Here is a 16,479-nt window from a genome sequence, read left to right as displayed (position 1 = left end):
TCAGGACTAACGAGATGTGAGACATCTTTATTCCACTTTACTTCATCCTTTTCATTAAAAACATGTAGACTAGGGTTATTTGTGCAAACATATAATTCGCTAAAGAGCTTCCTTCGTCATGTCCGAGGCAAAAAGCTGGGGTTTCCTCAGAACTAACTTGAATATCTCTTACGACAACATCGCAAAGTTCTAAATTTCTCATTTTTAATAAATAATTATACAAAAATCATAAACATTTACAAAGATTTACACATGCACGTTTTACGAGAAAATGACATTGACACCTGACGGCTGACATATTTTTTGACATCGATCGATTTATTTATTTATTATTATTCGTCTATAGGACAGACTATAGTCTTTCGTCTATACTGGCTAGTCAAAGTGTATCTTTTTTGTAAAGTTAGTCATAAACTTATTATCTTCTGTAAATAAAACATCATTCACCTAAAACGTAGTGATTATATTCACTTTGCATTCACCCAAGAATTCACCGGCTGGCTTTGACGTATTTCTTTTTTTCAACTCTTTGCTTTTCAAAACTTCGTCAAAAATAATACCACAAACGTTATTTACCATTTTGAGCTATTAGTGTAAAAATCATGGCGAAAATGCATTATTTAAATAAATTGATGAGAATTATATTATCTTCAACTATTCCAAAAAAAATTATTGTACCAATAAAAAGAAATGAATAATCTAAACCAATTGAATTTTTTTATTACAACATTCCTTGAGGTTTTTTTATATAACAAAATTATTCATTACTTTTAATCTCGAAATTGAGTCTTGTATTATAACATAAAGAATATAGGGATAAAACACTTAATAATGATAAATAAAACATACGTTAAGATATTTTATTACTAAACATATTAATAACAATAACTAGATCACTACAAATCAATGGTTTCTTATAAATAAAGTTAGACTTTTGGATAATAAGTTTTCTCAAATTTCTTTTTACTCTTAGGAAAAGCTCGCAACGCTTTTGGAATATAAGGTGGCAGATGTTCGTCAACCTTCTTTTGAATGGATTAATCCGCATTCAAAAGGCCTTCTTTTTCTTCAAAGAATCTTGTGTTATGTTCAATTTTGTAGATTTGTTCCCAAAGGTATGTTTCAGGCAACAAGTTGTGTCTGGGTCTGTTTGAAGCTAAATGTTTAAATGTTGATTCAAGCCACTCTCTCTTGTTATCATCTTCAATATCAGCAATAACCTTCATCTCTTTACCAAGATATGGTTTCATTTCATGTTCTCTTTCTTCAGGAGCATTCAAATAAAATTGTACCAACATTTTTAAGAGATCTTCATTTAACCCTTTAACTTTTCCATTTTCAATGGTCTCATACAGCTTAAGTGGGTAGTGCCAAAGCATATGTTATGCTTAGGATTTAGATGCATTTGCTCATTATGCATTACAATAGTATTTAACTGATAAGCATACAGAGACCATAGCTGTCCATTTGTAATAACAGTTTGTGTTACTAAAGGATATGTTATATCATTGTAAGTTGTGAAGCCTTGATAGTTTGCCTGGGCTAGCAACCAACCAAAACTGGACTTCATTGCTTGACAATGCAAAGCTCCCAAATTATCTTCAGGTCCATAAGATTGTTTTCGGGCTAGAATATGTCCTCTGCCATGAACAGATAAGAGGCCAAATTCATCGTAATCACCTGGCCAGAAACCTGAAATATTTGTGAAAAAATAAATTATCTAACTTATTTTAATGTTTAATACTTAGTAAATGGGTTAAAAATTTTGGTATTTCACTCATATTTTTACACGGTATTTCAATATCTCTTCACTGCAATATGCCAGAAATTTATTATACCTATTTAGTAAGCCCATCCAGGGATATAGTGGTTAATGCACATATTATTACCATTGCGATTTTTTTATATTAATACATGAAGAAAAAACTCCTATTATAAACACACAGAAGAATGTGAAATTTGGCATAGTTAAAGTTCATATAGAGGAGAGCAGAAAAATTAAATGAATGGTCAATATGTGTTACAAATATATAAAATTTGACCAATGGACAACCATTAGTTTTTATTAATATTTATTTTATGACCATGAGATCAGGTTAATTAACTAAAAGTTTGTAAATATACCTGGCATGTTAGCTCCATGTCTGTAATGCTCCCTGTAACCCACAGTGATAGGCGCATAAGAAAATTTTTGTACTTTAAAGTCTGGATTTTCTGCTTCGCTGTGGGGTACTAGTGGTTTTAGTGGCAGTCGACTTCTGACTGCTAAAAATGGTGAACCTGATGGAATAAAAATAATTTAATTAACTTTAATAATTATTGGTATAACACCCTTATCACAAAATATATAGATGTGTTGACAATTCTAAAATATATCACAACTCAAGCAAATAAAAACCATTTACCTAAATATTGTACAGGTCTATCAATATTTTCAAAAAGCCTGCCCTTCAACCAATTGTACTGTTGTCTCCATTTGATTACCTTTCGTGGTATATCAACACCACCCACAAACCAAAATGCTTCATGTCTTGGATCATAATCCACCTACAATTGTTTGATTCAAAATGAGTTTTATAGGTAAAATCAATATTTTTGTACATAGATTAAAATTAAGCTATAAAAGCTTTATAACCACTGAGAGAGACATACATTAAAATACATGTTTTATATAATTTAAATTGTCAATAAAATATTTATCATATTATATAATCTATACTATTATATAAAGCTGAAGAGTTTGTTTGTTTGTTTGTTTGAACGTGCTAATCTCAGGAACTACCAGTCCAAACCGAAAAATTCTTTTTACGTTGGATAGCCCTTTGTTTTTGGAGTGCACTAAGTTATATATCATCACGCTATGACCAATAGGAGCGGAGCAGTAATGGCTAATCTCAGGAACTACCGGTCCAAACTGAAAAATTCTTTTTGTGTTAGATAGCCCTTTGTTCGTGGAGTGCTATAGGCTATATATCATCACGCTATACTCAATAGGAGCGGGGCAGTAATGGCTAATCTCAGGAACTACCGGTCCAAACTGAAAAATTCTTTTTGCGTTAGATAGCCCTTTGTTCGTGGAGTGCTATAGGCTATATATCATCACGCTATACCCAATAGGAGCGGAGCAGTAATGGCTAATCTCAGGAACTACCGGTCCAAACTGAAAAATTCTTTTTGCGTTGGATAGCCCTTTATTCATGGAGTGCTATAGGCTATATATCATCACGCTATATTCAATAGGAGCGGAGCAGTAATGGCTAATCTCAGGAACTACCGATTCGAACTGAAAAATTATTGTGTGTTGATTAGTCCTATGTTTGTGGAGTGCTCAAAGTTATATATCATCACGCTATGACCGATAGGAGCGGAGCAGTAATGAAACATGTTGCAAAAACGGGGAAAATTATGAGTTTTGAGAGCTTCCGTTACCTGCGCTGCGTTAACGGTTAAAGTTATGCAACAATAATGTATGACGGGATTGTTTCACTTAAAAAGTTCTAAAAAATATATTATAAAACAAAGTCTCCCGCTGCATCTGTCTGCCTGAACGTGTTAAATTAAAAAACTACCCAACGTATTAAGATGAAATTTAGTATGGAGACAGTTTGAGACCCTGGGAAGAACATAGGCTCCCGGGAAACTACTACTTTTATAACGGAAAACTTTAGTCTGAAAAACTTTATAACGCTTAGGCGGAGCCGGGCAAAAAGCTAGTATTGAATATTACCAACATGACATGATCAGGAAATATAGGCTTTGAATTGTTATTACTTCCACATGGTATCTGGCTTAACATTTTTGAAATGATTACTGTTTATCATGAATTTATTTGATTTTGTAACACTAGGTTTGAAATAATTGAAATACATAATCAGATTTGAACACAACCTGAGTTGACAGAATGTGGGCCACTTTGTCTGTTAAGTTATTTGTTATAATCCTGTTGATTTGTTTCACAATGGATTTAGCCAATGCATCTTCCTTTTGTGCTGCTTCAGACATTCCTGGAGTGATTGTGTAATTTCTCCTGAAATGACATGTCATTTAATATATCATGTAACATAATGCTTTGTTTTTGTATTATATAAGTTACAATAATTTCCCAGGGATATAAACAATCCTGTCCAGCTATCTTAGAGTAACAACATATTACTACAATATGAATTTAGAGAATTAGCTTAATTAATAATTTAATTATTACAATATTAACTACACCATTCACAAATCTATGTAGAGACAGAACTCAGTGAATATCTTTAATTATTTGAGGCATTGAAAAAAATATATAAATACTTACTGTATGCCTGAACTTTCTATTGCTATTGCATCCTCTATTTGTGACTTTATTTCTGGAACTACTACATCCGCTAACTCGTTTAATTCACTGTATGCTTCGGGAAGCTTTTCTATTGGCATAAAGTGGGTTCTCGTGTAACACTGGACTAGAGGCATTGCATTGTAAGGTATTATATTTTCATGTAGCATAACACACTTCCAGCCATAATACCGAGGCATGTTTAATGCTATCTGTTTTGCTTCTACAGTATTTATTTGTTGAATTTTTCTATGAAGTGTCCCTCTTTCACGAAATTTTCGAGCCCTAATCGACATGTCCAAAATAGGCGGATAATGAGGTGAGCTTGTGTATTCATTTTGTTCTAAGGCAGCAGCATGTGAATATGGTCTTGTTACAGTTCCTTTTATCTTGGAAAATGTTCTATGGACTTTAATTAAATGCATTGTTTTTTAATATTGACACAATCGACACAGTACAAATATAATTTTGAGGTTAGATCATAGTAAACAATAGAATATAGACGAGAGCATTGTTGCCAGATGTCTGCTTTACAATATCTTCAAAAGTTGTACCAATATAAAAAAACATTCAAATATTAAATTGCCAAAAATAACTCGTTTTTATATTCTGATCAGCCATTATTAGACAATAAATTCAATATAGTCTCTATAGATCTGCACTGTGTTATTTTGTTTGTCTCAATTTTTTTTATATCCTTCCTCAGAATAAGAACAAGCATATCCTACGCGGCGAATTCATTTGACATCACTAAACCATAGTGCAAACGGCTTTTTATTTCCACAGATATTATAAATGATTTGTTTAGTGGAATATTTTATGTCGTAAATCAAAGAGAATTATAATATATATTATATGGAAATAAAAGTCGTAAATCCTCCGTATTTTTTTTTATTTAACTATCTAAACTTTTAGTATTTCCAATCTTCTAACGTAATGAAACGGTCAATATAATGTATATATTTTAAAATTAACCAAACTGTCGAATATGTGGTAAACATAATTTTGGCATTCAGCAAAAGCTGATGCAACGTTTTGACATTAATCCAGTGTTGCCACTACTACAAGTTTTGCCTTTTTTAAGGCGAAATTAGGTACCAGTTTCAACGAGGTTATTTTAATAAAATATTTTCTTTCTTGGAATATTATTATAAAAATTGGGTTATAAAATATATACAAGTAGTCCTTGCTACTTGGTTTATTTTTATATAAACTTATAAGAGGCTTTTGACACAACGCGCGAAAAATTTATTTCTATTTACTGTCTCTTCTCATCCATTCTTATTTAATATAGCATATTTTTTACCGACAGTTCTAATGTAATATAAAAGAGAATTGTAAAATGAAAAGAAATAATGCGTATAATGATTTACAGGAAATACTGCATGGTAAAAATATGTATTATTTTTGAAAAATATTTCCCAGTACTGAAAAATCTAAAATTTTATAAGGTGTATTTCTTTTTTAATTTTCAGGAATTGTGCCGCGCTTCGGGTTTATTTGTATAAATACTCGGGGTAATTTAAAAAAAAATATGTGGAAACATTGTACTAGCCGTCAGCCAAATTGTGTCGGATCGGATTATAACCAAGTTTTTGTATTTCAGATACTAATTTTTAATAAATTTTACTAAAAACATGGATGAAGACATGATATTTGATCCATCGTTGAAAAAGAAGAAGAAGAAAAAGACTGGTTTTGACATGGACGCAGCGCTAGCAGGCGAAACAGGTGAGAGCACGAGCGTGGAGGCGCCCGCGGAGACAGGTGACGTCGACGTGCCCGAGGATGATAACCTCGACCTGGACAATTTCGGCAAGAAAAAAAAGAAGAAAAAGAAGACTTTTCTTTAATTTAGAAGAATTGGAAAATACTTTACCGGAGACACCGCCTACGGAAGAGCCAGAGCAACAGGAGGATGAAGCGGTGGATGATTTAGATTTAAATATAGACTTTACAAATGCGAGAAAGAAGAAGAAGAAGAAAAACATCGATGAGTTTGTATTGGAGGATGATACAAAAGGAGAGGATCAAGAGAATGCTGATGACCAGCACGGCGTATGGGTCGGCAGCGACCGCGACTACACGTACGACGAGCTGCTCGAGCGTGTGTTCGACATCATGCGAGAGAAGAACCCGAGCATGGTGTCTGGAAAAAGCAGAAGTTTATCATGAGACCTCCACAAGTTGTCAGAATTGGTACAAAGAAGACATCCTTTGCAAACTTTACAGAAATTTGCAAAACATTGCACAGACAGCCGAAACATTTATTAGACTTTTTACTGGCTGAGTTGGGTACTAGTGGTTCAGTTGACGGTAACAGCCAGCTTATCATTAAAGGTCGTTTCCAGCAGAAACAAATAGAGAATGTGCTGCGTCGGTATATCAAGGAATATGTGACTTGTCACACATGTCGTTCTCCAGACACCATTCTGCAGAAAGATACCCGATTATTCTTCCTTCAGTGTGAAACTTGTGGGTCCCGTTGCTCTGTAGCCAGCATCAAGTCCGGTTTCCAGGCCGTCACCGGTAAACGTGCTGCCATCCGTGCAAAGAATGTCTAGAGTATTAGTGCTTAGTGATAAATTAATTTTACAGTCAAAGATCTGGGGTACATGCTGTAACATTCCTCCTTTCTTTTCTATTTTAATGATAAATTGATTTCATAACTTGAAGTAAATAATAATTATTAATTTCTACTTAAAACACAACAGTATTTATATATATTTTATTTATGAAATTAATTAAAAAATTACCTTGGGAAGAATTACTATGGTTTATATCAAAGTGAAATGAAAGTTATAATGCAAATTGAATTAAAAAAATAGTGTAATCATAAACTGTCTTCATACATGTATTTATTGTGTCAAATGCATGGTCATCAATGGAAATTTGTTCATGAATAGTTACATTCATGTACCCCATTCTAACCCCTATATTTATGTATAGCTCACTCTATTATTCTCATTGATACACAATGTTTTATAAATAATTGTTGTTTTATTTCCTTTCTCTTAATAGAATCAACAAGTTGTTCTGGTCATTTGAAGGCTATGTAAAGATAAGGCGAATGGTACACATCAAAATAAATGTTTTTTCCATATATTTTTTTCCTAAGGGCCTGGAGAATAATCACTCTTCTGTCTATGTCCAAGGCTCTGGGCGTAGTGTGTACAGTTAGAGTATAAATATTTTAACTTGACTAATCTATAGATATTCTCAAAGATCCTCTTAATGCAATATCAAGTTGGCTGCTATGAGAAAAAACATTATTTACCATTAAAACAATATTTAGGGGTAACCACACCCACTTTAATGTTACTGGACATGTACTGTAATTATATAGTAATAAAAAATGTTACATAATGCTAGGTATAGCCTCAATCATAGAAATACTGTAACACAACAAAGTACAGCATGGATTTTTTTTCACAGAATAACCAGGGGTTATCAGTCTAGTTATCAAAAAAAGGTTTTTTGGATATTCTATTTATTAATAAAACTTCATGGTACATAAACATACAAAATTATACATATACATAAAAGCTTATAAAAAAAATCACCAAAATATAACAATAATAAAACGAATTAACAAACATAAAATTCAATATAAGAACAAATAAAAACTGACAATCAAAAATAAAGCTTCTTATTTTTAATATTAACATGAAAATAAACATTTATAATCTTAATAGTGCTCAAACAAATTATCCGAAAACCATGTAAAATATGTTTTTACAACTGGCTTTTTACAACTTGAGGCTCATAATCAATTTCAGCAGCCTTTTGCAAGCTTTTAGCATACAGATCTAATCTCTGTGTCATAGTAAAACCCCACTTGTCTTTTATCTGGCGGCAGAGATTTAAATCCATTTGGGCTATCAGTAAGCCATCTTTCACTCTGGACAGGCTTGGAGTTCTTGCACCATCTGGGGCAGTGACATAGCTTGACCCATAGAAATGACCAAAATCTTTGTGTGCTGGCTTGCCATCTGCAGATGTGAATTCATTTGGAAATACTTCAGTACCCACTCTGTTTATAGCGCAGGTGAAATAGCTGTTGGCTATAGCTGCATTACGAGCTTCAACTCCCCACAAATGCTCACTGAGGCCTGCAACAGTGGCTGATGGGTTAAATACTATCTCTGCTCCATTGATGCCAAACATGAGCCAGTTGAGAGGATGGTGGCGTCCATAGCAGATGTTGATTGCTATTTTACCATATGTTGTGTCAAACACTGGGTGTCCTGTATTACCCTCAAAGTAGTATGTGGACTCGTTAAAATCTCCTACTCTTGGAATATGGTTTTCCGGTGCTTTCCAATGACTTTTCCAAATTCATTTATCACAACAGCTGTATTCCAAATTGTATCACCATGAACTTCGTCTCTTTCTAAAATGGGTGAAACAATAACCATAGAATATTTTGTTGCTAGTTCAGCTAGAAAGACAGTACTTGGCCCATTTACAGGTTCTGCAAATTCACACCATGGATGTTTTTCTCTTGTGCAGAAAGCAAATGGCATGTTCCAAGCTTCTTGCAAGCAAATGATATTGACCCCTTCACTGGCAGCGGCCGAAATAATGACGCCGATTTTTTCAAAAATACTTGATTTTTGTTCCGTTATTTTACTGTCAGTCGGTAAAACAATGGAATGTTGAATAATTCCCACCTTCACTATGCGAGATTTTCTAGTTTCTTCATATTTTGCTGGAAAGTCATATGCTGAGATTTCAAAATTATTGTTATTCGCAAGTTCGATAGTATTCTTTGTAATCTGTAACTCATGATGATCCGTTCTTCCATAGTGAATTCTATTGTATTCTTCTAGTTCTTTTCCAGTTAATGTACTTGAAATCAGTTTGTCTAAACTATCAATTTCATTTGTGGCTGCCATTATTTAAATTTTATTAGACACGCGCTATATTAGTCGCTCACTGTGTGTACACCAGAGACCAATAAACTGTACTGACTAAACTAAACTAACTAACACTGTACTGACTAAAATAAATTACGTTTAAATGTGTATACCTACCTACCGACATAGCTTTGGTTGTAGTTATATTTATATTTTAAAACAATGTCAAGTGTTATCATAAGAATACATAAGTGAATAACTGATAACTCAATGTTATCTGCTAACATTATTCTTAATTCAATGCTGATTTATAGGAAAGGAAAATTTTTTGGATGTTTAAATTTAACTGAAAGCGAAAAAATACAAACAATCATTTCTTTCTTATGACCTTCCCGATATTCTGTTTTTAAAGTAGAAATTTTCTAGTCATAAACATGGAACGAATGAACGATTTGAGTTTGTCAGTTCACAACGAATAATAGTTCCTTTACCATCCTTTACAGCCGGCCTAGCATGCTCGTCACGACATATTTCAAGAACGAGAGTAGACAAATTGTCGATGTCGATTAATATCTCGTTTTCTCTAACATGCGCGCCACGATCGACAAGTTTTTCGTTAAGTGGTGATGATAATTTACTATCTATTGACGATTCAAATATGTAACTGAAAAAAAGAATATTTTTTATTGAAAAATATTAATGATATTCGGAATATTATCCACTATCTGATCTATCTAATTATAGTTCGTATCCACCCACTGCTGATTATAGGCATCTCCTTTGTCATACCACTTTTCTCTGTCTTGTGCGAGTCTTAGCCACTGCTTCCAGGCATACCGTGCGAGGTCGTCGGTCCTTCTGGCTGGTGGTCTACTCTTTTGCCCATATCTCGGGTACCATTCGGTAGTTGCCTTGATCCACCTGCCGTCGGCCCGTCTAGCCCAGTGTCTTGCCCATCTTCACTTCAGTTTGGCGATGCGAGTGCCGACGTCTTCGACTTTGGTGCAATGCTGAATTTCCATGTTTGGCACACGATCTATCCAGTGGATACCTAGCATGGCCCCATATTATCCACACTGATTTTATAGTTAATTCATCAGTGATTTATTACATAGTTTTCCGACGATGACAATGAAAAAAATACCTAAACAGTAAATCATAATTATCGCACCACTAGCCCAACATAAGATGAGATCATAATAAACTATTATTTATGCAAAATAAAATGCCAGGTCAAGGCATCTGGGCTTTCAAGTACCAGTGTAAAAAATACTAGGGCTACAAACTGACCCCCTGACATCATCTGACAGTTGATGTTAGACGGTTAGCGGTCATCCCTATTCGTTTGTGTTAGTGTCAGATTCTGCGTTATTTCAACTGTCAAATTGCACACGAAGCCACGAAGCTACAAGCGATCTGAGAAAAATTTTGGATAAATTTTACAATTATTTAGTAAAAATGAACGTGTTGCCTGCGCAACCGATTGGTATCCAAAGTACAGCTGGGGCTGTACCTGTACGAAATGAAAAAGGTAACATACTAAAATTTTTTTAAGTTATACTTCAACTTGGCTCTGACATATTTTTTGATAATTTTGAAACTAAACATTATGCATAAAATAACATTGATTTTATTGTCTTAGTACACAAAGTCTAAATATTGTACGTATTATTAACGAATAACACAATTTACAGGTGAAATATCTATGCAAAAGGTGAAAGTACAAAGGTACATATCTGGAAAGAAACCTGAGTATGCACAGAGCGTATCATCACCTGAGGAGTCAGAAGATGAAGACTTCATAGAGCAACAGAGGCCCGAGCGCAAGCAAGTGTTGCCACAAGTGATCACTAGAAAGGAAGAAGTTCATAGCGATTCTGATAAGGAAGTTAGTATTGTGTAAATTGAAATCACTAGCATTTCTATGACAGGAAAATCTTTTCCACAGGATCAGTAATTAAATGAATCTGAAATAATCTATCTTTTGGAGGAGTCACCGTTGTGGAGACTTGGTACTGTTGAAATTATGGGTATAGTTGTGTTTACTTATTTTGATATATCTTTTTGACTTCACACTTTGCCAAAAGCACGATACTCCAAAAAATAGTGTTCATTACTTATTTCTAAGATCCAAAATATGATCTGTAAAGTTATATACAAGAGTTACAGCTATTATATCGGTTTGTATGTTTTAACATGCTAATTTCAGGAACTACTGGTTGGAAATGTTAAATCCTTTTAGTGTTGGATAGCCCATTTATTGAAGAAGGCTTTAGGCTAAATAACATGCTATGACCAAAAGGAGCAGAGCATGAATGAAAAATATAGGAAAAACGCAGGGCATTTATTCCTTTTGGGAGTTTTCATTGCATGCCCTGCGTAAACAATTAAAGCTACACAACAATCATGTATGAAAGAATTGTTCCGCTAAAAAAGTTCTAAAAAGTATATTAAAAAACACAGTCCCCAACTGCATCTGTGTGACTGTCTGAAGTTGATTTACTCAAAAACGACCCAAAAGGTTTTAATTACATTTGGTATGGTGATAGTCTGAGACACTGGAAAGGACATGGCTATTTCCTAACTTCGTAAAATATTTAACGAGACTTTTATCCCGGAAAACTTACATGTAGGCGAAACCGCAAGCAAAATTTTATCTTGTGGGTTGGCTTTCTTATGAATATTGCACACAATTTATTTGTAATAGAAAGTTATCGTACATATTTCTTTAGATTGATGACCCCCGTCTCCGTCGTTTGCGCAATGCAGCACACTCGCCGCCGCGTCGCACGGAGCACAAGCCAGAAATCATTGACGCTGAGCCTGAACCCCTATCAGAGGACAGTGTCAACGAGGCTAAGGACAGTTCAGAGAGTGAGGATGAACTTGATGAGGAAGAGATTGAGAGACGCAGACAGGCACTTAAGGCTAAACTTGCTGCTAGGTATTTCATTAGTAAAATTAAATTTTATTCAATGAATAATTTTGTAATGTTATACTGAAAATTGATAGTGTGGTAAGTTTTGGTTGGCAATATAATCTTAATGGATTTTTTTGTTTTAATACTTTAGGGAAGCTGAGAAAGAGGTGCTTGGCAGAGATGAAGATGAGGAAATGTTGGATGGCGTTAAAGAGGAAAGTGGGTCATCCGATACAGAATATACGGACAGTGAAGAGGACACAGGTAATAAACATTTGGATACGCCAATAATGTCAATCTCATAAAACATTCAGACAACATAAATAAGGGGAATTAATTTGATTTGAAGTTATTGTTCATTACAATCATTCTACAATTTATTAGTGTATTATGTGAATTTTAAAAAGTATTTTTTTAAATTTTGACTTTAATATACATATAACGCAATGTGTTTTTTTTAATAAAAATATATTGTATTGCTAAACAGGTCCCAGGGTGAAACCAGTATTTGTGAGGGCCTCAGAGAGAATGACGGTGGCAGAGAGGGAACGAAAAATAAAACAACAGAAAAAGGAGGAGTCAGAAGCAAGAAAGGAAAAAGAAGAGAGGAGGCGTGAGGCTCTAAAACTAGTTGAAGATACAATTCGATCTGAACAGAGAAATACACAGGTAAGGCCAATATACATAATATATGGGCAAGAAGTTTGCCTTGTAAATATAGTGCACTTTTGTGACCATATTCGTGTACGCCGATAAGCCAGGATATTATATTTTTAAATTTAAATCATCGAATGTTTTTAACGATTATATTATCGATATAATTTTGCCAACAACAATGTGCCAAGTCAAAGTCATTAAAATTTATACCCATAGTTATTTATATAACTTATTGCACTTAGTTTACAATTTTTTCCGATTATCTCGTCGCCACTTTTATGAACTCACATAAATTTCGTAATTATTCTGGCACAGCACACTTCATTTTTGAGTAAATCCAAACTGACTCACTTTTTTTAACTACCCAATCTTATACGTGACAATTATTATTACGCTTGTAAATTTTTTAGGGAGAGCAAAAAGAGGGCAACATCAATGATGTGTGCACAGATGATGAAAACGATGAGCTCGAGTACGAGGCGTGGAAGCTGCGCGAAATGAAGAGGATCAAACGTGACAAGGAGGAAAGGGAAGCGTAAGTTATTTTATGGTTATGTTATTATATGTAACTTCGCATAAGAATGCTTGCATTGATTGAAGCTAGAAATTATTTTTTTTTATAAATCATTTAGTCAACTATTACCTAGGCCGAAATCGGAAGCTTATAATTTTGTCATTTTTAAAAAGTTTGCTTTGTCACCAAACATGATTACTTAACCAACCTGGTTTTACACAATCAATTTCAATAAATTTTATTATTGTTGCTAATTTAAATAATAAAAAAAATATTTCTGCTTCTTAAAATATATATAAAATTTTAGTGCTGAGAAGGAGTTGTTGGCTATTGAGCGGCTAAGAAACATGAGTGAAGAGGAGAGACGCTTGGAACAACGCCTCAACCCTAAGGTTGTTACCAACAAGGCTGTTAAGGGCAAATATAAGTTCCTGCAGAAATATTATCACAGGTAACTAATTATATTTCATATTCAAGATTTGCGTTATGAAAAGAAGATATAAAAGATTATATATTGGCATGTTTATAAAATTTTCCATTGTAATTACTTGTTATTAACACATGTGATTCGTGTTTTAAGTAATTCATATTTTATTTCTTTTATTTACAAATTGAAATTACACTTATAAACTAATTTTATAATTCCAAAACTATCAGTGAGCCATTTGTTATAGTTTGCCACTCATTGTTATGTAACTCAATCGCGATATCTCAATTGGGCACTTCAGAAGTAAGATAAAATTATCAGGACTGTTTCATCCAAGAGGTAAAAATAAAGCAAAACGAATGACAACGTAGAAAACTAACTTTTTATCAACTAAAATATATATTGTTTCAAAACATATTAGTATTCAACTGATTCGTTAATCGCATGTTAGGGTAGTTCTGCGGTATATTATCAAGATTTCTCAACATAATAGAATCTTAATGTTATTTACAGAGGTGCTTTCTATTTGGATCGGGAGGAAGAAGTGTTCAAACAAGACTTTTCAGGCCCCACTCTGGATGATCACTTCGACAAGACTGTACTGCCAAAGGTAATTTGTTTTGAAATAACCATGAAAAAACTGCATAGACTATTCTGAATCTTGTATAAAAACCTTACTGTACTATTATATATTCTCTCCTTGATTGTGATAAAATTGAGAGTTGTTTCTTTTAACTCCATTTGCGGTGAGCCTAAGTATACACTAGTATAGTGCCGTCGTATCAGTGTAAAATCTGAGTATGTTCTATAACTGAGGTTATCAGAATCTAACTGATATTATAAATGCGAATCTTTGTGAAATGTTTCGATGTTTGTTACAAGTAAACACAGAAACAGCTGAATGGATTTGAACGAAATTTGGTACACATGTAGACTATGTCCTGGATTAACACATAGACTACTTTTTACCCTAGTAATTTACTCCCATGGGAAATAATGGGATTTTTTTAGAGTCTATATAGATGTTGGCGTCGTGCAGATGACGCATCAATCAATCCCGTATGGACTTTTGTAGAAGGCAAGGCTGTTTACGCGGATAAAGCCACGAGCAACACCTAGTTCCCAATACTATTTAGATAGAGCTTAAACCAGATTTAGTTCTTTATTAATATTTTATTTTCTATAGGTAATGCAAGTCAAGAAATTCGGTCGTTCAGGCCGCACCAAGTACACACATTTGGTTGATCAAGATACAACAGAGTTTGACTCAGCTTGGAGCAACGAGGGGTCAGCATCAAGGCTGGCTAACTTCAGGGGCGGTATGAAGCAAGTTTTCGAGAAGCCGTCAGCTAAAAGAAAACATAATGTATGATGTTTATCTCCCGCAAGGAAGGAGAGGACTTCCCATAAAAAGGTTCTTTAGAACAGGACCTGGTACTAGTGAAGAGTTAAATGTAATGGACGATTTAAATATTAATTTATGTGTGTGCGTTGTGGTGATGTTGATGTATTTTTATTTGTAAGATATGATGTAAACTAGGTTAGTGCTGTATTATACGATGATATTAATGAATACATATATCCGTTCAAAAAGAAGCCTAAATGTCTTTAATCATAATAATATTACACAGGAAAGTTTTGTATCCCCATGGCAGAATACCAAAACAAATCAATGAGAAAGTTAATTTTCAACAGTTAGCACATTTGGGTCATACCATCTTTATTTGGTCGACATACTTCAATTTACTTGGCTTTACGTACATTGAAGTTAGTAACATTTTTCGACCAGAATAAAAAAAATATATAAGATTTTTAATTTGTTATAATGGCAATCTGGGGATATGTGGGTTTTGTGCCTCAACAAAGTATAGTTGTACAAAACTAGTCCTTATGGGTTACTATTGTTCTTTAAATATGTAACAATTTCAAGCAATGAAGTATAATAAATATGTCAGTATATGAAAGCGTCGTATGAATTTATATTATCGTACGTTTGACTTAAGCGACATGTCTTTTCGAAATATTTTAATTAGCTTAAAAAAACAAAGAATAAAGTGTTGATTTTAAATATGTATGAAACTTGTGTCGCAAAAAATGTCGTTTAGGTTAATTTGCCTTTCAACCGTCAATAATTATACATGTCAATTTACATAATTTTATAATTGATTACCCCAACGACAACAGAAAAACGATTCTCACTGTCATCTTAATACTTATTTTACCAATACTGCAAATGAAAATGTTTGTGAAAATAATTGGATGTTTGTTAGAAGTAAACTGAGTAATCGCTCAAAAGCTTTGGATCTAATTTGGCACACGGACTGACCATGTCCCGGAATAACATATAGACAAATTTTTATTGAGGTAATTTGTTCCTCTGGGGAATATTGGAGTTTTTAATCAGATTTTTTACATAGTTGGTGTCGACGTCATACAAACGTTGTTACGGATCGTTGCATTAATTAAGGGATTTTGGTAAAGTCTCTTCATGCGAGCGAAGTCGTGAGCCTGTGAGATACCTATTTTTTCATGGATTCTACCGCAATACATAAATAAATATCATTATTATTGTAGTTTTGAATAATTATTTAATTTTAGGTACCTAAGCTGCCATGTATTTATTTTCTTCAATTGTCCTTCTGGTCCGTAGCGACTGTCTGTCGAATAATTATAGTGATTAGTGATCAAATCACTTCTTAATATTATAAAACAAAGTTTGCCGCCGCGTCTGTCTGAACACGATGAACCCAAAAATTACCGAACGGATTTTAATGATATTTAGTATGC

At 33.6% G+C, this 16,479-nt stretch overlaps 3 protein-coding genes and 1 pseudogene across 3 annotated transcripts; 2 read left to right on the top strand and 2 right to left on the bottom strand.

Annotated features, from left to right (window-relative positions):
• Nucleotides 1-846: 846 nt before the first annotated feature.
• On the bottom strand, nucleotides 847-4,785 carry LOC115440105 (39S ribosomal protein S30, mitochondrial). Its single transcript, XM_030164268.2, is given in 6 exon segments — nucleotides 847-1,366; nucleotides 1,369-1,692; nucleotides 2,125-2,280; nucleotides 2,406-2,547; nucleotides 3,889-4,027; nucleotides 4,298-4,785. Coding segments are annotated over 6 exon segments (1,644 nt in total). The 5' UTR covers nucleotides 4,741-4,785; the 3' UTR covers nucleotides 847-926.
• A 1,058-nt stretch (nucleotides 4,786-5,843) lies between these two features.
• LOC119188626 (eukaryotic translation initiation factor 2 subunit 2-like) lies at nucleotides 5,844-7,307 on the top strand. The gene is given in 3 exon segments (XM_037436389.1): nucleotides 5,844-6,162; nucleotides 6,164-6,467; nucleotides 6,470-7,307. Coding segments are annotated over 3 exon segments (924 nt in total). The 5' UTR covers nucleotides 5,844-5,952; the 3' UTR covers nucleotides 6,880-7,307.
• A 701-nt stretch (nucleotides 7,308-8,008) lies between these two features.
• Nucleotides 8,009-9,594, bottom strand: LOC119188625 (annotated as a pseudogene).
• A 935-nt stretch (nucleotides 9,595-10,529) lies between these two features.
• LOC115440091 (microfibrillar-associated protein 1) lies at nucleotides 10,530-15,656 on the top strand. Its single transcript, XM_037436388.1, has 9 exons — nucleotides 10,530-10,705; nucleotides 10,869-11,062; nucleotides 11,907-12,118; nucleotides 12,246-12,358; nucleotides 12,582-12,763; nucleotides 13,162-13,286; nucleotides 13,573-13,716; nucleotides 14,206-14,302; nucleotides 14,879-15,656. Exons 1-9 carry the CDS (start codon nucleotides 10,633-10,635, stop codon nucleotides 15,062-15,064), a joined length of 1,326 nt encoding a protein of 441 aa, XP_037292285.1. The 5' UTR covers nucleotides 10,530-10,632; the 3' UTR covers nucleotides 15,065-15,656.
• Nucleotides 15,657-16,479: the final 823 nt, after the last annotated feature.

This window comes from Manduca sexta, chromosome 8 (assembly GCF_014839805.1).
Source record: "Manduca sexta isolate Smith_Timp_Sample1 chromosome 8, JHU_Msex_v1.0, whole genome shotgun sequence".
Taxonomy (NCBI): Eukaryota; Metazoa; Arthropoda; class Insecta; order Lepidoptera; family Sphingidae; genus Manduca; species Manduca sexta.
Note: the sequence above shows the minus strand (reverse complement) of the source record. Positions and strands in the feature narration are given on the sequence as shown.

Bases quoted from the DNA above. Each gene is read 5' to 3' on its own strand.
- LOC115440091 (XM_037436388.1), top strand. From the start codon at position 10,633: ATGAACGTGTTGCCTGCGCAACCGATTGGTATCCAAAGTACAGCTGGG. The intron at 12,359-12,581 runs GTAATAAACATT...ATTGCTAAACAG, and splicing joins GGACAGTGAAGAGGACACAG to GTCCCAGGGTGAAACCAGTA. The intron at 13,287-13,572 runs GTAAGTTATTTT...ATAAAATTTTAG, and splicing joins GACAAGGAGGAAAGGGAAGC to TGCTGAGAAGGAGTTGTTGG.